Source organism: Nipponia nippon, unplaced genomic scaffold (genome assembly GCF_047370975.1).
Source record: "Nipponia nippon isolate SJK-2023a ecotype South Korea unplaced genomic scaffold, ASM4737097v1 scaffold_3, whole genome shotgun sequence".
Lineage (NCBI taxonomy): Eukaryota > Metazoa > Chordata > Aves > Pelecaniformes > Threskiornithidae > Nipponia > Nipponia nippon.
This window is the reverse complement of record NW_028262347.1, coordinates 112,489,554-112,511,021: the sequence shown is the minus strand read 5'-3', so window position 1 is coordinate 112,511,021 and position 21,468 is coordinate 112,489,554. Positions and strand designations below refer to the sequence as shown.

Here is a 21,468-nt window from a genome sequence, read left to right as displayed (position 1 = left end):
ACAGTTATTCTATAGCCTGATGAATAGAAGTAGATGGATGATAATAAAAAACTGATTTCAATGTTCTTGTCTTGTTATTTTTCCTCTCAATCCTTGTGTTAACAGTTTTTCCATTGCTGACAGAACTATTTTCTCTCAAAGCTAATAAAACCCTTTCTGAGAAGCTGACTCTTTCAGCCACACCCATGTTCCCACGTGAATCCTGAATGATTCTTATCTCAACTTCCTACAGCTAAAGCTACATAGAGGAAAATCTTCCCCCTGCCCCCCCCCCCTTTTTTTCTTTAAATTGGGCACTGCTACTAGTTTGATCTATGCCATATTCAGTGCAGTTTGTAATTTAGGAAAATGCACAGCTGTTAGTAAGGACAGCATAATGTTGCAAGTGCAACTCTGGTGATCTCTTAGAAGTTTCCTGGTAAATGTTGTGGAAAAGTTTGGTGTGTTCAGGCTGATGTGGAGCTGATTGAATAGTAAGTTATTTGTTGTAGATATTTCTACTCATTAGCTTTCCTTCCAAATTTTTAAAATACATGTACAATACAATGAGAATGGCAGAATTGTAATTTCTTACCTTGGTTTTTCTACTGAAACTACTTGTAGGGTGCTTTTCAGCAAACCTTTTGTCTGCAGCAGTCAGTATTCTGTCGTTTTAGCTCTACTCTTGTTCTGGGTAACACAGTTACAACATTGAACACCTACTGTTGCATCAATTGGGTTAGGATTATTGAATATTCAAAAGTGTTGTATCCTGTACGGGCAGAGAGCTGCTGTTGGCTTGAGTTTTAAAGTTGAAAGACTTGCTTCGCTTTGTCTCTGACAAATTTTAGCTGAGAAGTCTGGGTGTAATCGCTCCTCTTGCTTAAACAGATGCTATTGTATAATGGACATGTGACTTTTATGGGGTTTCTTTTCTTTACAGTTTGTAAAAGCTGCATAGTGAGACACTTCTACTATAGCAACAGATGTCCAAAATGCAATATTGTTGTACATCAGACACAGCCCCTTTATAATATCAGGTAATAAGTTCATGTCATTTTTACAGGTATATTTTTCCCAAGTTTTGGTGCTTGCTTTTAAATCTTGTTCTACAGACTTGTAGTGCTTTCCTGTTTCAAATGAGGGAACAGTTAGAAGAAACGCATTGTGTTCCTTGTTTATGTAAGCTTCATCTCAATAGTGAAAATAAAAATACGCAATTTCTTATTTTATCTAGTTTGTATCCCTTTCTACGGTTTCTTACCCCCCACCCTGGGTATTTTTATGCATTTGCTTAGTGTGACAGGTGGTATGAGATCTTAACTATTTGCTTTTATTTTCTTTTAGACAAAGTTTTGTTGGCATGATATACTTATTAACTCTGAAAACTGCGTTTTAGTTTCTCGAACTGTTCATGAATTCTTGAAGGGGGTGGTGCCTTTAACTTTGCATGGCTGCTTCTGTTGGAGCTCTGCTGTCAGGACACGAATTTAAGCAGATATGGAGTTGCTGCTCTGTCACTTTTCTCTTTATGTACATCATATTTCAATGGTGTATTTGGCATCTCTTGTTACAATTTAATGAAAACCATTCTGTATTGCACCAAAGACGCTTTCTTTTTTTTTTTTTTCTCTTTAATAGGCTGGACCGGCAACTGCAAGACATAGTCTATAAATTAGTTGTTAATTTGGAGGAAAGTAAGTCCCTTTATTTTATTACCACTGGAGATTGAAAAGACTGAACAGAAAACAGAGTAATTCAAAGCCCTGTTTCTATGCTGGGCTCTTTAAAATAGTTTTGTAATGTTTGGTTATAAATCTTAATGAATTAGCTGTGCCAACTGGCATCTTTCTGGCTGCTAAATGGTATTATGGGTAACACTATATACCCTGTCTCATGAAACACAGGTGTCACTGTATCTGGATAAATATCCAGATAATATTTCATAGTCATGTCTCATATTTTTGTGTAAGTACAGAAAATATCATTCTAACACGTGCACTTGTATCAGTTGAAAAAAAGTTGGTAAGACTGATTCTCTCAAGTGCTTTTCTTTTTTCCTCACTGCCATGTATATTTTTCTGATTTTAGGTGTGTTCACTGTCACATGTCATTTACCTTGAACTTGGGGAGCCAATGAATCTGCACAGTGTCCACCTGGGTGAACTGGGTGAAATACACACATCTAGTGGATATATATGGACTATAGATGGTATAAAAATACAATCATGACAGCCTATAGATGGTATAAAAATGGAGTCATGACAGCCAGAAGGGTACTAGTTTTTGCAGCTATTTTGGTATGATTTATGGCCAGTTTCTCTGATTTCTTCCCAGTTTTTACTAACAAACTCTTATTCTGGGTATCTTAAGTGTCCCAGCCTCACATGGAATGCTAGGGATGGTGAAGGTCTGTAGGAACTTGGAATGTTTTTACTGTTCTGATCATTGGAAACTATATGGATATTCTTAGCGTCTGAAATAACATTCCAATCTGTTCTGTATTGTGTGGTTTTCTTCAGGAGAGAAAAAGCAAATGCATGACTTCTATAAAGAAAGAGGATTAGAAGTGCCCAAACCAGGTGAGCTGTAATCACTTTAGAGGACACTGTTAAGGAAATATTTACTATAGCATTTATTCTTAAGGGCTTTCCTTGAAGTATTAGCTCGCAACTGAAGAAGATAGGTAGTATTGGAAATATGGGATTCTTGGTTGTCTGATAACTGTGACTTGTCATGGTTCTCAAATTACAAAAATAGAAGATGGATCTGGCAGTGTTTAAACCCAGATCGTGGTTGGATTTTTTTCCAAACAGATTATATTTTGCTTAAAACCAGGAAATACATATAAAAAGTGTGTTAATTTTATTTTCCGGCCCTTAATAAATAATAGACGTTACAGAGGAGTGAAAGCAAGAACTTCAAAGTCTGTTGACAGATGAGGGATTATTCTAATTATTTTTTTGTCTTACTATCAAATAAACAGCTCTTTGGAGAGGTGCCACGCTGAAAACTAGTAAAATGCCGGTTCATATACGCAACATGAAATGTATAAAGAGCTGATTCAGTCCTAAAAAAAAATAGGATGAATTGCGTGCACTCTTTTTCCTTAGGAGCTCATTTGTTTTGCTTGGCGCATGTTAGTGTCTTATGCTGCTTTTATTTTAAGTTGTGTTTGCATTTTGGCTATTTGAATATTTTAGCTGTCCCACAGCCAGTTCCAGTGAGCAGAGGAAGACCTCGAAAAGTTCTGGGCTCCGTGTTCCGGATCCCACCAGAACTTGACATCTCCATACTTCTGGAGTTCATTGGGTGAGTTGTGGGCAAATGTAAGAGCAAGTGGCTGACACGAGGGTGCTGCTTGTGTGTGTTGGACCGTTACTGCCTCTTAGTTTTCATTGAGTGTGCATTTCCTCCATCTCAAATAGCAATGGGGAGCTGCTTTTAACTCACAGCGCAATAGTGACAGCCAACTGTGCATAGCTAGATAATGCAGATAATTAGATGTGTAAGGTGTCTTCCTATCAAAATAGCTTCCTAAAAAGTGTAGTTTTAAAACTTACATGTGTATATTTTATTTTTAACAAAGTAGTGTAGTTTCAGTAAACTGAATGATGAAATACCTGTCTCTTACAGTTCCTTAGTCCCTGTAGGTGGCAGTACCGTTAGTGCTGACTATGCCAGGTCTTGCTGATGTAACTCGGGGACTGCAGCTGCAACCTGGGCAGCAAGAGTAGTGTTCCTTTAAATGTTATAGGTGGGGGTAATAATGTGGTCTACTATTAAGCTTGCCTAACAGTTTCCCAGACTTTAATGAATTAGGATGAAGTTTTTGTATTAGGAGTCACCTTTAGTCGTGGATTGTGGGAGGAAATATCACCCAAACACTTGAGTTGTTTTCAGGAACACAAGAAGGAGAAATTGTATTGCTTTGGCCATATGCAGATTTGTATGTTAGTGATTGAGAGAGGGTAATTGAGAAAAGATTGAAAGCTGTAACTACTCTGCTAGCACCCCACAGTGCAGAACCTCAATTGACGGGGGGAAGCGGCTTGACTTTTGTGCAGCTCTTACCCCTCTACCCAGATTGTGTCTGCTTTTGACCTGACTTTGTCTGAACAAAATGTTCAGAGAACTCCAATAAGTAATCATAGCAGACTATTACACAAATGATGTAAAATCAAGCCCTCAAATTTGGAAATTCTAACAGCAATTCTTGATTCAACTTCACTCTTTGCAGACATCATGTCCTAGTCTTTTTCTACGTTATGTCCAGTGTCTCCACTGTGTCTCACTTTGTATTCAGAGTACAGAACAAATTTCCTCCATGGGTAAATTTTGGTCAGGTAGGTGGTGGTGTGTGGGTTTTTTTGTTTTGTTTGCTTTATTTTTGTGTTGCCCATCGTGTAGCTTCCTTATTTCTTTAAATGGCTGAGGAGTGGGCTGGAGGAAGAAGAGAGAAGGTCTTAGAGCTAAACCTCTAGGGAACAGTGCCTGACTGTGCTATAGAATGTCCTTGTGAATCCACATACCTGACTTAATTTCAGTGTTCATTTTCTTTACACCTGACTTGCAGAAGTGCTGAATGCTCACAAGCATGGCTGAAAGCAGTGGGAGCCATGACTAAAACTGTAGTATCAAGTGCTCTGCAGACAAATCCAATCTTGGCTGTCCCAAATTGCGCACTTGCTGTTCTTGGTTACCTTTCAACACAGTCTGTCTCAGGTTCCTCTTTTTAAACAAGGCGTTATACTGCTATTCTGCTGAGTAGGACGTTATGGAAATACATTCCTGTGTTGAAGAAATGAGACCAAGGAAATTAATGCTTTTGCATTAAGAGCAGGTTTGTCATAAGTAAAGCCAAGAGCCATGTGTTGAACAGGAGAGGAAAGCAAAGACATTATGTAGCTGTTCAGCCTGTGACCGTTGTGTATTGTACACTCGAAACTTAATTTAAATATAGCTTTTAATTGTACTTATAAAGGCTTTTTTCCCTTTAATGAATGTGGTATAAAACACATGATGTAATTATTACAGGGTCCCAGTGACCTGGTGCTCAGGCATGCTTTTTACCCCATTGGGTAAAATGTGATTAAATGGATAAGTACAGACATAAGGTAGAATTCTTTGACTAAAATCTCGCTAGAAAAGAGTAAATATAATGCTATTTACCCTACATTTATGTTGGGTTAGGAATGTTAGGAAAATATGCAGTTATTTTATTGCCTTGGCTGTGACTGTATTTCATTAAGTTAACATCGAGATAGGAGTTTGAAGGATGCTCGTTCTGGGACCCGTGATGGGTCCCGGCCACTGCTGGGCTGGCCCAGCAGGTGGCAGAGGGAGCATGCTTTTATACCAGCAGCCCCGCATCTTTCTCTATGGTAATTTCACTGTAAAATTACTTTAAAAACAGGAATTAGATTTTAGTTCCAAGGATGTCCCTTTCAGGTTGGAACACTTGGTGACTCTATAGGAAAGCTTCCTTAGATTGTCTTGACGGCAGGATTAGATACAGTTTGAACTCATTGTAGTGCAAGTACTTCGGTTTAGATCTCCACCGTGAAAGTCTCCTGGTTACTAGCCTCCCGCCCCCTCCTCTCCCGCGATTCTCAGCAGGTTTGTTTTCCTTTTTTCAGAGCAAGAGGAAGATGTCAGGCAGCTTAGACCTCAAAACTAGTAAACATGTATCTGCCTGTCTGTGAAACAAAATGACTTTTGAATCTGTGTTGTTGTATTTGTTTTTCTGGTAGTTTTATTTCAAGCTTCCATTCCAGTGTTGGCAGCAAAGCAGGTAATACTGTGCAAATACCATCTATACTATGTGAAACTGTCCGCTGTGGTTTTGTTACTTATATGGAGGGAAGCACAGAATGTTTCTGACAAAAAAAGGATAATGGCTTAACAGCATATACTTTGGAATTTATTTTAGTGACTTTTTCAACCTTTGATGTTTTTTTATACTTTATATGTTTAAGGGTTAATATGTTTTCCCCTTCAAGGGTCAAAATCAAAGAGCTTTTCTTGGCGATGAGAGATTAAGAATGCTCTTTGGATAAAGAAAACCTGGAGTAGATTGGACTAGCTAGAACAAATTGTTACTTTGAAAGTCTGACTGTCTATATTGTGTCTTTAGAGCATATTATCTAGTCTGCTGTGATTGTAGAACTGTATCAAAGCAAATGACAGCTGTAGTAGAAAAGCTTTTCTATGTTTGCTTCTTAGTAACTTTAAATTTCATTTCAGTGGCAGAATTTGATGATAGTTTTATTTAACTCTGTCTGATAGCTGGTACATATTTAGAGGTGGAGATACTCAGTTACAGTAACTTGAAGTGCCATGCCAATGTGTGGTCTGCACAAGCATTACAAATACATTTATTTGCTATATCAAATGGTCAAAGGAAGTATAGTTGATTTATAGTGATGTTTGATTTTTGCCCTCTCCAGTGCAACAAAATGCTGCATTTTTTCCTCTCACATGTACGTACTTGCTAATGCCATGCAAGAATAGTGAAATGTCATGAATTGGGCTTAATTAATTGAGAAATTTATACATTGCACTACAAGATGGAGGTGTGACGTATAGATAATCTATAGTGGATCACGTGCTCAGACTGCAAATCAATGAACCGCTGTTGAAACCAGCTGGGAATTTGGTCATTTGCCATCTTTGTGTGTATTTCACCTTCTGGAGAAACACCTGCTGCTTTCCTGAGTTCCTGGATAGCATTAGCATTAATCCTGTGAGATAAATAGTCTGGAAGGCCAACAATTGGCCCAGAAAGCCTCTTCGGTGGTTGGGCATTTTCTGTCAGCAACTTCTTAGGTGCTGTCTGTTAAAGTTCCAAATATCAAGGATGGTGAAGTATGGATGTTTAAGCAGCATTAATATTACAACCTATTCCTATGAAAACGAATGTTATGTTGTATTTAAAAATGGCTTTAGGCTGTGTTGGTTTTTTTTCCATTTCATGTAGACAAACCTTAAAGTCATAAATAGCTGAATTCACAAGAAAAATGGAGTACCAAATAAAGGGTAGGAGAAAGATACATAAATTTGGTCTAATATTATTTCATGTATTAGAGGTTAATGAAAGGAAGAGCCTGATTCAGAAAATAAGCTTGATATGCCAGACTACTAAATCAGTAAGTCGCTATTATAATAAAGAGCTTGAGGGTGTTAATAACTGTTAACCTTAGCAATATTGATTGTGTTTACTTTCTCTTGTTTTTCAGAGCTAACGAAGGCACAGGGAATTTTAAGGTGCAGATGTGATTTGAATTTTTCTATTACGATTGACTTCAGAAATATGTATAACCTGAATGTATTTAATGTAGTTTGTTTTTCTTACACTGAGTGCAGCCTGAACTTTCAGCAGCATAGTAATAACCAACCTTGGATAACAGAGTACTTTCACACCTATCCTTGTATAGCATCGCAGAATAGGAAAAGAATGCTTCTGAGGCTACGTAATTGAAGTTTTGGTGGGAGAATGGGAATGATACTGGTGTAACTTCACCTAGGTGGTTCTAGCTTGTTATTCTTGCATCTCTCTCCAAAAGGTGCACTACTGTGCCTTTTATTCGAATCCTAAACAAAGGTGTAGACATTGTCTAAAATACTGTTTTTTGAAGATTCTCTAATTGTAGTGGAAGGCTTGCATAGGTTATTCAGAGGAAGCGTAGCCTGAGGTATAAAATAGTATAATAAATTGCCATGTGTGTAAACATATAACGAAAAAAAATACGAATTGTCTAGGCAGCACAATACACTTCCTTAGCCAGCAGAAAGCTGCTTCTTTTCTGCATCCCTTCACTAACAACGTTTGTTGTCTGAACAGTGGCTATTCTGCTAAACAAATAGCATTCCCGATCCTTGCTAAAGAATATGGCTCTTCTTCCAATATAGATCTTCTTACTGAGCTCCTTCGGTACAGCTTCATAGAGGAACTGCACATTGTTTGCTGCCTTCATGATTTCATATGCTGTAGTTAGAGATGCTCAGAGTGTGTCATTCCACTATTTTGGCTAAACATTTAGAAAACAAGACTCTATTCAAGGGCGAGAAGGAGATGTAATTTAAAATTACTCAGTATATGTTGCATTTAATCTTTCGTTGTATTGGAATCATAGGACTCAAAAGATGGAATGGCACAGAATAATAGAATATGAGACACCTAACTGGTACGGTTAGCAGGAAAATTTTACTGTTGAAGAATTTGAGAAAAAAGCATGTTAGTAACTTAAATATAAATTGTCCTGATTGTACAATTTTACTAATTTCCTTCATGGTTTTAGTTGGTTTGATTTCTAATCAATATATTTTCAGGCACGAATCTGGACTGTTAGATTTGGTTGCAGTTATTCATACTATTTTTAGTAGTAATTATGTTTGTTATGGCAGAGCTTAGGAGGCAATTTCAAACTTTTAAATACAGAAATAAGCATTTTCACAAGGAGTTGAAATGTGAGTATAGTTTCGTAAAACAAAATTAATCTGTAGAAGGGGGGCCTTGTTCTTGAAAATGTCTGCGGTCAGTTTTCTTCATCTGTTACACCCCACACCTACCCAGCATTTTTTCTTCTTTTTACCCTTACATTTCGCACTTTTTTCATCTTCTTGCCCTTGTATGGCCTTCCATCCTTCCTGTCTCATATTTGCCCTTCTTTCTGCGTTGTTTTTTAATCCTGTTAATTTTGGGCCACACAAGAATGACTGTAGGGCAGTTCAACCATTTTATTAACTTACGTGTCGTAATATTAAAATTTTTGTCAGATGCTTACTTCCTCTGAAACATGCCATTCCAATGTGAGTAGTTTTGCTTTTTAAAAAAGATAATTGGTTCGAACATCACTAAGGAGTGTTTCTGATTTAGGAAAGGGATTTTTTTTGTGTGTATGTGTTTTTTGGGTTCCCCCTCCCTCCCTTTTTAAGCAATAAATATTCCTGCTCACTTTAACTCTAGTGTTCTGAAGATGGTGAAGATGAAAGGCTGCCCACCATTACTCACAGTGAATAGTTCTGTGCTGCAAATAATCCTCCTGTCTGTAGACTAAAGTGCCACTCAGCTTATGTGCATGTTTTGACTTCTATATCATCTATGTGAGTTTTAAGACATACAACATCTTCTAACTGGTATTTTTCTACAGCATTTTCAAATTCCTTGCTGTATGTTAACCCCCCAGTTCACTCTCTCTCTTCTTCCTTTCTATCCTTAATTTCTTAACTACACTTTATCTTCATGCTTTTTTGTTCCATTTCATGACCAAGAGGTTCACTCATCAATGTTCCAAATTCTTTTTCATATCCACTTCTCACGAAACATACCCTGATCCATTTTTAGCATTGCTCTGTCCTCAGTTACTTGTTTATCTGTCTTATTTTTCTGAACTAGATGTTGAACTTCATATATGAAGGGTTTTCAGCCTTTTTTTTTTTTTTTTTTTTTTCAAATGGGAATTGCAGGGAGAGAACAGGTTACAAGGTCTGTGGCCATAAACTGTGATATATACATGCAGCAAGCATAAATTCAGCATCATCAAGCTTGCAGCAGCATGGTTCCCTAGATCAGGTCTGACTGTCATTTCTAGCTCTCGTACATAAATAAATCAAACTATTGTTCCAAAACCACAGTTATCATGGATCCGTATTTAAATTCATTATTGAATTCAAGGGTAGTCCATGACCTTCTGACCCTTCTTTCAAATTGAAAGAATATGATGAACCTGGATAGTAAATCACAGCTGTTCAGAAGTCAACATAAAAATCCAATTAATTGACATAAAAGGTAATCCATTTATCACACTGAATGCAGTCATCTGCTCTGCCTTTGCACCTCTTCGCTTAGCTGCCCATATCATCAGTCAGCTGTTTTAAAATTTTATCTGTAGAAGAGAAGCCCATTAAAATTTTTGAGGCTGGCTTAACAAATATCTTGTCATTGCAGTCCTTGCTGTGAAAGTATTTAGAAATGATACAAAAAGATTTCAGACCAGTCTTGCCCTTGTGTTCTGCATAGTAGTATATTTTAATTGATTCTGGAATTTCATGGACTATTAAGTTGATTCCAGCCCAAGCCATAATACTTCTAGAATGCTAAAGGACTTAAGCTTCTTGCATTATAAATTGACATGGTTTGATTTTCTGAATCATGTTTGGTACACAAGCCTGATTTGGGGAAAATAAAGAAACTTTAGGAAATAGTTCATGTGCTTCTGATGAGTAAATGCTTGTGGGAGGAGAAGTTCTTAAAATGCTGTGTAATACTAACTTCTATGCAGAATTAGTAGCAAATGTCATTCTCCAGTACTTAATAGTGAAATAGGACTGAAGTCAGTAGTTGGCTATTTTTAAATGTTGTTTTAAACAGTGGGAAGTTTAAACCTGGAGTCTTAATACATGTTTAGTCCTTTCCCTGTGAGGTAATCTGGAAGTAGATCAGAGAAGGGTCTAGAAATTTAAAATGTCTCCCTCTGTTATTGGGCTTTCACTTGGGTTTGGGGCTTACAAGGGATGATGGCTGAAAATGTACACTGTCTTAAAATCTTACATTTATTCTTTGCAGCCTTTGGAAAAGAAGTTTGTACGTGTTTCAGGGGAGGCAACAATTGGACATGTGGAGAAATTCCTTAGAAGAAAAATGGATCTGGACCCTACTTGTCAGGTATGCCACTGGTAGTGTCACTTACAAGTTCACTGTGATCAATGTAATGCCTGCACTTCAGACAGAACATTTCCATTGTTCATTACAGTCAGGTTTTTTAATGCAGTAAGGATTAAAAAATGAAATGTTTGAAATGATCCACGAGGAACAACTCTCCCAACTCATTTGCAACATGTTTAAATTTTCATTGTAACACTTTATTATTTGTATAGAGTTTCTAAAGTGCCATGTAAGATTTCAGCAGATGAAATTCAAAACCAAAAGATACTGCTGCTTCAAAGATAAAACTGGTTATATAGACAGGAAACTGTGGGAGGATATGAAGGCAGAGACAGGTAGGAGCTGCATAACAGTAAAATTTAATTGAATGTTGAAGAAGCAAACAAGGGCTAAGAAAGAATGATACTGTGGATGGATGTGTTGAAATGAGAGGTATGAATGCAAATGTAGGCACATGCCTCCAAATAAGAATGCAAAGGAGCAGAATATGGTACAAAAGAATTTAACTTAATATTTCTCAATCACTTTGATAGGAATTGCTTGTCAAAACCAGTTTTCAATTCTTCAATATATTTCAGCAGCCCTTCAGTTGAGAAGGTGCAGGAGTTCCATAATGTGTAAATGATTCTTAAAGCTGTCAATTATTGGTAAATCAAGCTGATACTGATGTGAATAGGCAAGTAGTGGAAGTTAAGTGCTGGCTTTGGAGTTCAGGCTCTGTTTTCATACAGCAGTAACTGTCAGACAATGCAGCATGACTGTGTGCCTCAGTAATGATTGTTTATGCATGCTGCTTACCTTTTCAGTGGTGGCAAAGCAAATCAGATATAAATTATTCATCATTCTGAGGAAGTAATGTATTTTCATTTGCTGATTTCCTCTCAGTGAGAGTCTCTAACTTTCAGGTGGTGGTGACCTGATGTTCTGAACAAATAAAAGTATCCTCAAAATGAGGCTAGAGAAACTTCTTGCGTTAATTGAGTTGTTGTTTGTTTGAGGGGAAGGAATTGTTTTGTTAGTTTGGGTTTTCTTTAGTACATCAGAATCTCAATTTTCAGGAACACTGAGCATCCGTAATGGAAACTGCAGTTACCCATCTTTCAAAATCAAGCTAGGCCTGTGTGTTGGATGTCTTTCAGATTTTGCAATCTTGAGATCATTTAATAGAGATAACTTGAGAATTCCCCCCCCCCCCCCAATAGTTACTTTCTGCATGCATGTCAGCAGACAGGATTTGATCCAGTGTTAGTGGGTAAATGTTACTGTCTCTCAGAAGGTGATGATTTCGTAGACTTCCTTTCTCAAGATGTTGCTTGATGCTGACCCAGTCACTTTTACCTCTGCTAGTATCCAGTTTGTCATTCTGGAGTAAGGCGCAATCATTGGCTAGTTATAATCTCTTGGTCTCTTCCATGCAAGCCCTGCCTGTCTGGAAGAAATGTTAAATCTGCTTTCTTCTACAGTCGGATCCTTTGGCTGCCTTTTTTTTTTTTCCCCCCTTCTTAACTGATCTGCTTGCTTTTTTTTTTTTTCCCAGCGAGTAGAAGTCAACCTGTAGTTGATTTTCATGTCACAAATCATGACTGATTTCTTAAAGATATTCAGGCTTATTTTTAAAAGATTAGGGAATTAGGGAAATGAAGCAGGAAGTATTTTTCCTATCCTGATCATTTCTTTTGTCACATGGGGACTTAAGATTAAAGGAGTGTATGTACTGAGCTGTCACCTTGTTGTTGTAGTATGCAGAACTGAAGCTGATGGTTTGTTAGCGAACATGCAGAACATGAAAGAGGTGTCAGATAAGTCATTGAAGATTAATAAGCCTGATGAATCATCTCTTACTCCAACTTCCCAGGATGGCTAATGAAACAGAAACTGTAAAACAAAATTAGGGATAACCTGAATATAAATTAGCACAGGCAGAAGATTTTAGGGAAGTAGGTTGTAAACCATATGTGCAAAGCATATAAATGTAGAGGGTGTTTGGCTGCTTCTTTAGTTTGCTGTAGAAATTTGGGAGACTGAGGACTGCAGTGGTTCATTTTCTGTAGGCTTCCCCAAAGTATTAAAGAAGAAGTAGATACTAACTTAGGACAACAAGATTTCTTTTTAATATTACTTCTTTAGTCTTGATTTCTAACTTTCTTCAGTTCTTCATTACCTAAAATAATCAATTTTTATATAAAATGTCATGAGTTTGGTGCCCTCAACTTGGGACTAGAGTCCAAGAACTAGATTGCCTTGGGAAGCTAGGAAATTTCTTTCAGAAACACGTTTCAGGCACTATTGAGCTAAAATGCACTGCATTCGTGGTATTTTTTTCCCACATTTATCTACAGAAAACTTACTGCCACAGCGTTTAATTGTGCCTTACCTGGGACTTAAAGATATGACTCTAAGGAGGGAGCAGGGTCTTTCCTCCTTTCTCTCCTCAGTGTATCAATCGCATCCTTGGTTTCATTGTTGAAACTTCCAGTAAGGATGCTAGGTGTGGTTATTTTGTGAACGCGATCAGTTCCTTCTGAATATCAGCTTAGTTTGACAGTCTGCAAAAGTATTATTTAAGAATGTTTTATTTGTTCCGTTAGAGCTGATTCAGTGACCAAGTGATAGAAAGCATGTTACCCATTCTCCTGAACTACTGACTGTACTTGGACCTCTTTGACTTAATTTGCTCATGTGGAATATTAGCTAACATTTGCCCTTCTTCATTGATGTGCACAAGTGGGTTGGATTGAGGTTAATGAAAATGTGAAATAAGCCATCTGACTCATGTGACAGTATGTATAAAAGTCTAAAAATCAGTTTTGAAGACACTGCCTTGTTCTTTTTTCCTGGTCTGAGGCCTCAAATTATTTTCAGACTTCTGTATTTAAGTTTGCAAATGGATTATGATTCAAATTTCCTGGATTACCTGAAAGGTTAAGGCTTCATTTATTTTTATCTACCCCTTGAGCTGACAGACTGTAGTTGACTCTGGTGATTTGTTTTGATCTCTGTGCTTTGGGCAACAATTAATTTTCTGTATGTGTTTATATAGATTTCTAATTCCAAGATACCTCTTGAATATTGTTGCTGGAATTTGTTGCGGGGGGTGTGAAAATAATTTTTAAGCAACTAGAATTGCTAGTAATAGCTAAGTAGGTATTATTTAATTTGAGCTAAATACAGGCTATGGTGTTTGGAATCCATTAAGTACTTGGCTTCGACATCTGATGCACATCTGTATAGTTTGTGTTCTGCTGAAGGGCGGGAAGAAAATGAGAAGTTTTCTTTAAAGTATTATTTCCTTTGAGGTCATCCTGCAGCGGCATGATTCCTTCTTGCCATTCATTCTGTAAGGACAGGAGAGACTGCTGAAAGCCTTGTGGCTCAACTGGTCTGAATGCATTAATGTAGCTTATAGAATAGAAATGTTCCATAATCAGACGTGCATTCCTCAAAATATGTGTAAACTGCAGTCTGGGAAAAGATGGGAAGAAAGTCTGTGCTCATACAGTGTAGTTGTTGATGCAGTTTCTTTATGCCAGTCTCAGACCCTGGAATAGAAGTATCTGGTACCTTTGAAAAGTAAAGAGCAGCTAGGGGAAATGGAAAGCTTTGCCAGCTTTTTGAATAACTAGCTCAAATACTTGTCAGTCTCTAAAACCGTGTTTTCCTTGTCCTTCCCTGGATAGTATGGGTTGTCATAGAAACTATTGATTGAGGTCTACTGCTTTCTGGGCCAAATTCCCCCTTGGGGTGAATCTTATGTGGGATGTCCCTTACATGAAAGTTTTTCATTTTTATCTCTGTCTTGCTTGGTGTGTATTAATTTATAATTGTCTGTTATTATGGCTTTTAGAGAAATAGCTCTAATAGCAAACATACCACCTAAGGAAAATAAATGGCATGATGGAAAGGCTACTTTATTTTAATAAGAATTTTAATGGAAGTGACGGAGTATTCAGCAGCTACACCTTCATGTTTCCTTTCAGCAAAAGGTCAAACTATATTTACTGCTGTCTCACTAGCTATCAATACTAGCTGGCTTCAATTTTACCAGTCAGTGGAAATTGTAGTAAATCCGTAGCACTTGTGTTGCTGGTGCCTCTTTTGGAATGGAATATATTAATTCCTGTATGGCACAAGGATTCCTCTGAGACACATTTTGCAACTGACTTTGACAATGAACTGTGATTTTTTTCATTGTATGTTTTATTCTCTTGTCCTTACAGATTGAATCCTAGCATAGCAATTTGCAGGCAGAAATTCAGGCTTTAGTGCTGGAATGAGGAGATTAGGCATTTGGTATTCAGAGCACTCTAACTGGTAAATGTGAAAAACTCTTCTCAATTTATTAGAAGACACTGGATCTTTAATGACTACCATTTGAAACTGGAGCAGTAGGATCGACAGTGGAATATTTTCAAACAGGCATTCTGATTCTGTTTTGAAAAATTGTCAGCAGTTTTCAGTATGTCTGTTCGCATTCTATATTGGGCAAATAAATTAGATTTTCTGTTTCTGTAGAATATATTAAAAGTGTATGTATATACGTTTCAGTGGGAGCAGGATTGAGTTTTCAGTGCCTTATGGTATAAAAATTAGAAAAGTAAGCTTATAAAGCAAAAGTAATTAAACTCATGTATCACTGGAAAGCAAAACAGACATCTGTCCTCCTGCAGTAATAACTGTAGAGGCTAGAATGCATGGGAAAGAGCAGAATAACTGTAACCAGCTTTCAAAAAGGAAAAAAAATACATTTCTTCAGGTTCTAAATACATCAAGTGTTGATGTTAAATGTATACGTGTGTGTATATATGAATCAATATCTAATCAATATTTAATGTTATGTCCAGGTTAATTTTCACTTGCTGGTTTCTTCCTAGAAGCTTAAAGCAGAAGTAATAGTAAGGATTTTACATCTTCTGCACATTAAAATTCAACCTAATGTGAACAGAGTATTCTACATTGTTCTCATACTGTACAGATGGTGAAGTAAATTAGCCCTTTTTGATCCTCTAAGGAGCAGAATTCCTGAGTTCCTGATTCTCAGAACGCTATCTGCCAGCATGAGGCATAAATCTTCCTAAATCTTTTAATGAAGAACAAGAGAAAGATAGTGGGTCAGCATGCAGAAGAGCATAAATCCAGGGGGATTGAATAGCTGAAGCACAGAGTGCATCCTGTAGTGGAAAGTGACCACGTAAGAGAATACGTAATGATATTGCAGTACGCTCCCCGACTACTGCAGTGGCAGAGCTTAGACGTTTTCCTTGCAGAAAGCTGTGGGACAGCTCATTGTCAATGCTCTTAACTGTAATTTTGAGGCTTTGTCATTGTAATTCATAGATGAGAGCCCTCTTGTTTCCATATCTAGAAATTGCTCATAAGGAAACTGTAACCAAGCTGCAGCTGAGAGAGAAACAGTGCTGTGTTAGCTGCTCTGATTTGCAGTGTTAGAGACTGGATTTACATTATGCACAGTAAATTCATATTAACTTTATAAAGAAGCTTATTTTTCATAATAGTCAAGACAAAGAATGCAGAATACCTCATTTAGATTCCTTTTTTTTTTCCCCAAAATTACTGTTTTTGTGGGCAGTTACTTAACAAAAGTGCCTCCTCCGGAATTGCAGACATCATTGACATAGTTTAGCTGCAGTAGAGGACGTTGCTTAGAATTGCTGAGTATGCCCTTTACTTGCATCACAGAAGTATCGATTGCATTTTGAAGGACTGTGTGAAGTAATTGCTGACAGTGGCATACAGTGAGCTGTTCTTTTCTATTAAAATACTTCTTCCAAACAGTCGTATTAAGCAGACTTATTCACATGTTTTCTCACCCAAGATAAGAATGAGGCTAGCAATGGCTCATTTTCTGACAGCAACACAAACAACTTGCCTTCTTTTGCAACTGATAAATGACTCTGGATGTTTGTGGGATTGTTTTAATACATGATCTAAATTCTCATTAAATTCATCACAGTTATTACTAAACAGCTTTTTTCAGCAGGCACACCAAACTCAGAGTGAAACAATAAACTGTCCTCTCTGTTCCGGAAGTGAGCTGCACGTCAGGGGCGTGGGGTGGGAGGCATTAGGGCAGTGCAGTAGTGCTATGCATTCTAAATACATTTGGACAACAAAGGTAAAGATGGCTTTAGTGTCTAACATCCTAGAATTGGAACTCTTCTAATCAAACTTAAAGGGCTTAGATACTGTTTTGCTAGTCCAAAGGTAGGTTGAACTTGACCATGTTTGTGTTCTTTCACAGGTAGACATAATATGTGGTGATCACCTGCTAGAACACTACCAGACACTGAGGGAAATTCGTCAAGCCATAGGAGAGAGTGCAGTACAGGTATGTGTGGCAGCTGGGGCTTTGTTCCAGGTTTCCTTTTTTACAATAGAAGTAGTCTTTCTTAAGCTATCAGGTAGCACCAATTTGTCTGAAGAAGTCACTTAGAAAATCTCTCCAGCTTATGCAAAATGTCTTTTATATTGTAAATAGAGTTGGAAAGTATACCATGTGCCAACAGTGTTCTTGATGGTTTGATGTTCTGGATACAAGGTTTTTGTGGTTTGGTTTTTTTTTTTCCTGTTCTGAAACAAGTTGCTATCTTATCAGTGATAAATTATACCAGCCTTTTTTTCAATTAACAGTCCTTGTTTTCCATCCTGGCAATTGCATCTCTGTAAGAAGTCAAAGGATTGAAGCATCCCAAATAAGGCTAGCCTTGTGACTGGGTCAGGGGAATAAACTTGCTCAAAAGGGCACAAACCAAAGAGAGAGAGTAATAAATGCAATTAATATGCTTGATGCATATTATACCAGTCCTGGTCACAGCATGAGTGTATAGCCAGCTATTTCTTGTTGATAACTTACTGTCTTTCTTAAGTGCTGCTGGCTCTGCAAATAAAGCATTTTTTTTTTATTTCCTTGGAGATCTTTTCAAGCATCTTTATAATGGGAAGGGTCACACCATTTTAGAAGTGCAGCAAAAACAATGAAGCAGTCTGCTTAGTGCATAGTAAGATACAGATGTAAAATCATGGTGTATGGCAAACTGTATATTAATCTAAACTTGGAAGTCTGAAAAGTTAATGTTTAATAGAGTGGGACAAAACAGGATTTAGATTGGTATTTTATTTGGAAAGCAATCTAAGCAGATGGCAGGCTAAAATAGTAGCAAATTCAGCTCTCTTGACTTTTTGTTCACACACATGCACAATCTTTTATGTTTAAATTTCCTGCTGAGCCTTTTCATGCTACAAGAGGGCTTCTCTGTCAGGGGCAAGAAGTGGAAAGCTGATTTCAAGGTATCTTGGACATTGCGTCACCTGTACCTGATCTGAGTAACTAGGAGGGATCCCGCAGTCAGGGCAGGCACATGTGGCTCATGCTAGTGCTGGCAGACACTAAAAGTCTTTGAGGCTTGTGTTGTGTACCTCAGTTTCTGCAGTCAAAGGGAATAAATGCCATACTTGATGTCTTAGCTGTTTATATAATAATATGAAGAAAAAATGAATATGTAACCTAACCTGCTTTGCGGAGCAGGTGATAGAAACCAGGAGGAAGGGGCACTGGTAACAGACTTGCTTCTAACATTAGTTCATTGTAAGTAAATGCAGCAATCAACACATAGTGATGGAAGTGCCCTTTACCAAAAGCTTCACTAAATAGCAGGGTGGGGGATGATTCATTTCTCAGTCCAGGGTATAGTCAAATGTACATGCTTTTAGACTTCATCTTAGCACAAAAGTTTTTCATGTATGAAAAATGCTCTTGGGGAAGCACTTTAAGGAAAACTGCATCAGTTTCATTTCTTGTCAGAAACGGATCTGCCTAGTTGAAGTTTAGTGTCTTTCATTTCTTGTCAGAACTGGGTCTGCCTGATTGATGTTTAGTGGCTAAGTACCAGTCAGCAGCTCCACAAAGAGAACGGTTGTCTCGGGGTACATTCTCCAGTGATGTTTCAAGTCTAGTTATTACAAAATCAGTATGCTAGTGATGAATTCTCGCAAGCCTGCTCTCTTGGGCAAACGAACAGAAAAAGATCTTTGCTTTTTGTGAAATCTTGTGCTTTCATAGTCACTTTTGCCAGGCAATTTGAAAGATCAGGTTTAATTTTTCTTCATTTTGTTACAAAACCTCTTAGGATGCTAAATAGTTACAGTAGGAATGTTGCAAATAAACCACAGTTGCTTCTTTTTTGATGTTGAAATAATTGTGACATTTTCATGTTTTATAGCCTTACATTACATTAGTTTGTAGAAATCAAGATGATGCATTTCTAGGATTAAAAAACCTTGGAAAATGTTTTTAGATAATTATCCGGAAAAAAAAAAAGCTGAATAGGTCAAGTCTAAAAACAGTAAGGGTTGTTTCTTTTTCAGCAAGACCTGAAATTCAATGAAGGGCATAATTGTCCTGGCCCAGTGAGACTACAACTACAGAGGAACGTTTGATGGATTTTACATTAAGCTCCAAGGGCGTCTTGTGGCATCGCAACCTTCCAGCCTTTCCAAACCAGTGCTGGAGCTTGGAATGCTCCCAGCAGCTCTCACTAGGATGCTGAAACACTCTTCAAAACTGCCGTTGTCATTTACCAGTTTTTGAGGCTCATTGTAGAGGCTTCATGCTAAGAAAATAGCTTCAGTAGCTACTTACGCAATACAAAGTCATTTAAAGGAATAAACATCGGGGGGTTTTATTTAGATGAGTACAGTCACTGTTAGAGGAGGAAAAATAACTGGTCTTCTGAATTGCATTTTTCACTTGCAAGTTCATTCATGTCAGCAGTTACTCTTTTTGCAGAGAAAAGCAATTTAAAATATGCAGATAAACTTATCTTTGCCAAAGGCATTGATTTTAACATGCATTCTTTGGCAGCATTTACATTGGAAGTTTCTTCCAATGTAATGCAGCATAACGTATGTTGTGTGTGATTTATTTTTCTGGGCCATAATCACTGTAGTTTTTTAGGCGCTTTTACTCCTGAACAGTTCTTAAATGCTCAAGATTGTTTTGTGAAGATTTTGGGTGTTGGGGTTTTTTTCCTACTGAGTAACAATGTGTAGTGATGCCTTAGAGCCTCAGTAAATTAGTCTTCTATAGGTGAAAGCTAGCAAGGTTTTAGCTGTTCTGAATAACTATGTTCCTTTCCAACAAGTGTGGGAAGATCAAGTGTGATCTGATGATAAGATAAATAGTCCTGATACTGGCCTGGTAGTAACCTGTTTGAGTTGTTTTAATTGGAGTAACTAGGCAACTAATTTTAGTGGTTGAATGTAAACAATTAACATGTTACTTTCTGAGTAGTTGATAGAAGGCTAAAAAAAAAATGAGTAGATCTTGTTTAATCTTGTAGATCTCAAGATATTTTAACATTTCTGAAATTCAGTGCTTGGTTGAATCTTTCTAACTAGCTGGAAATAGGATTTCTAACTCTAGGGCAAAACCAGAAAAAAATTGCTGCACAGAATTTATATAAAGAGAAGCAACTTTGCTTAATTTTTAGAACAGTATACAACTTGTGGAATTTACTGCAAGGGGAGATCAAGGACACTGATAGAAAATTTTAAAAGGCTCGGTTTTGTTTACCAAGCATTGAGATCTGCCTGTAATTAAGAGTTTGATCAAGTAGCTGAGGAAGGAATCTTGTTATTAACCAGATGGGAATATAATTTCTTCCCTGTATTCCCTTCCTCCCCTCTGCTGCACAAATGCAACATGATCCAAGCTGCTAGTTGTTTTCACTTGAATGAAACCGGCCGCCTCAGAGCTCTGCATCACTGATGGATATAATGAGCTCACACATGGAAAAAGCTAAAAAGAGTAGCTTCCTTTATGTCCCTGACCCTTGGCACAGAGGTCTTGCAGATTATAATGCTCTCTTTGTAACTCTCACCTTTTGGTAACCCAATGCCATTGTATCTTTTTGGTCTTTCCTGAGCTAGGCAGTAAGAGCTGTGATCTAATTTAATCACTGTGACCCTCTAGTACACATCTGCTATGGAAGTGTTTTACTCTTTGCTGTGGGGATATTGAATTTGGAAAGTGGGGCACTTCTTGCTGCTGCTGCTTTATAACATCAAAAGGTATTTATACTATGATGTTTACGTCTGTCAGTTCCACTCTAAAGTTTACAGTTGGGTGTAACAGGTGGGTTTCCATTTTTTTTAGGTCAGGTTCACAAATGTGTGGCAAAGAACACTGGAAAGTTTTGCTGTAAGAAGGGATCCTATTTTGTTTTTCTTTTGGGCATGTCTGACTTAGCCTGATCTGAGATTGGTAATAAGCAGTGAGAGCTCATTCTCTGTTTGGAATTCCTTTTAAGAACAGTATCCAGAGAAAGCAGCTGAAAACATATAGAAATGCGTAATGCTTAAAGTGAATAATTACAGAGTAAGCAGTGCCAGTACTGGGTTAACTCTCAGATTCTCTTTGTACGGAAAGAATTGCAGTGGGCTTGGCCTTTGGTTTAACAGAGATATTTCCTGTGTAGATAGATAATTTCTTTAAATGTCCTACTGCCAAACGTACCATTTGAAAACTCATTCATCAAAGAATACATTGTAGCATTTGCTTCTTGTACAAATATTTCTTTCCTTTAAGAAACTCTGCCCTAGAGGAAAAACTGGTTTTAACCACTGTTCTCCAAAAAAAGAAAACTTGAATGTGTCTTATTTTCTCTACTGAAGTAGCTAACAGGCACAAGGAGTAAGTATACCTTTGTGAGCGTATAACAACATACTGTGTGCCAAGAGGTTCATAAGTAACTTCATAGGACCTGTTCTACCTAACAAGAAGTGAGGACAATCAGGATCCTGTCTTC

General features: G+C 37.5%; 1 protein-coding gene across 14 annotated transcripts in view; it reads left to right on the top strand.

Moving 5' to 3' along the window:
• PCGF6 (polycomb group ring finger 6) overlaps nt 1-21,468 on the top strand; it is a 32,581-nt gene that overhangs the window by 2,197 nt on the left and 8,916 nt on the right. For 5 of the 14 annotated variants that reach the window (XR_015706728.1, XR_015706729.1, XR_015706726.1 and 2 more), the window contains exons 3-10: nt 923-1,019; nt 1,621-1,676; nt 2,502-2,561; nt 3,183-3,291; nt 4,220-4,325; nt 10,547-10,645; nt 16,905-16,991; nt 19,028-20,731. Coding sequence is in view for 5 of the 14 variants with exons in the window: in XM_087766993.1 (XP_087623119.1) it covers nt 923-1,019; nt 1,621-1,676; nt 2,502-2,561; nt 3,183-3,291; nt 4,220-4,325; nt 10,547-10,645; nt 16,905-16,991 (614 nt within the window). In the remaining 9 variants the exon portion in view is untranslated. Of the gene's footprint in view, nt 1-922; nt 1,020-1,620; nt 1,677-2,501; nt 2,562-3,182; nt 3,292-4,219; nt 4,326-7,217; nt 7,246-10,546; nt 10,646-16,904; nt 16,992-19,027; nt 20,732-21,468 lie in introns of those variants that run through there. The other 9 variants (XR_015706730.1, XM_087766993.1, XM_087766994.1 and 6 more) reach the window with 6 other exon arrangements.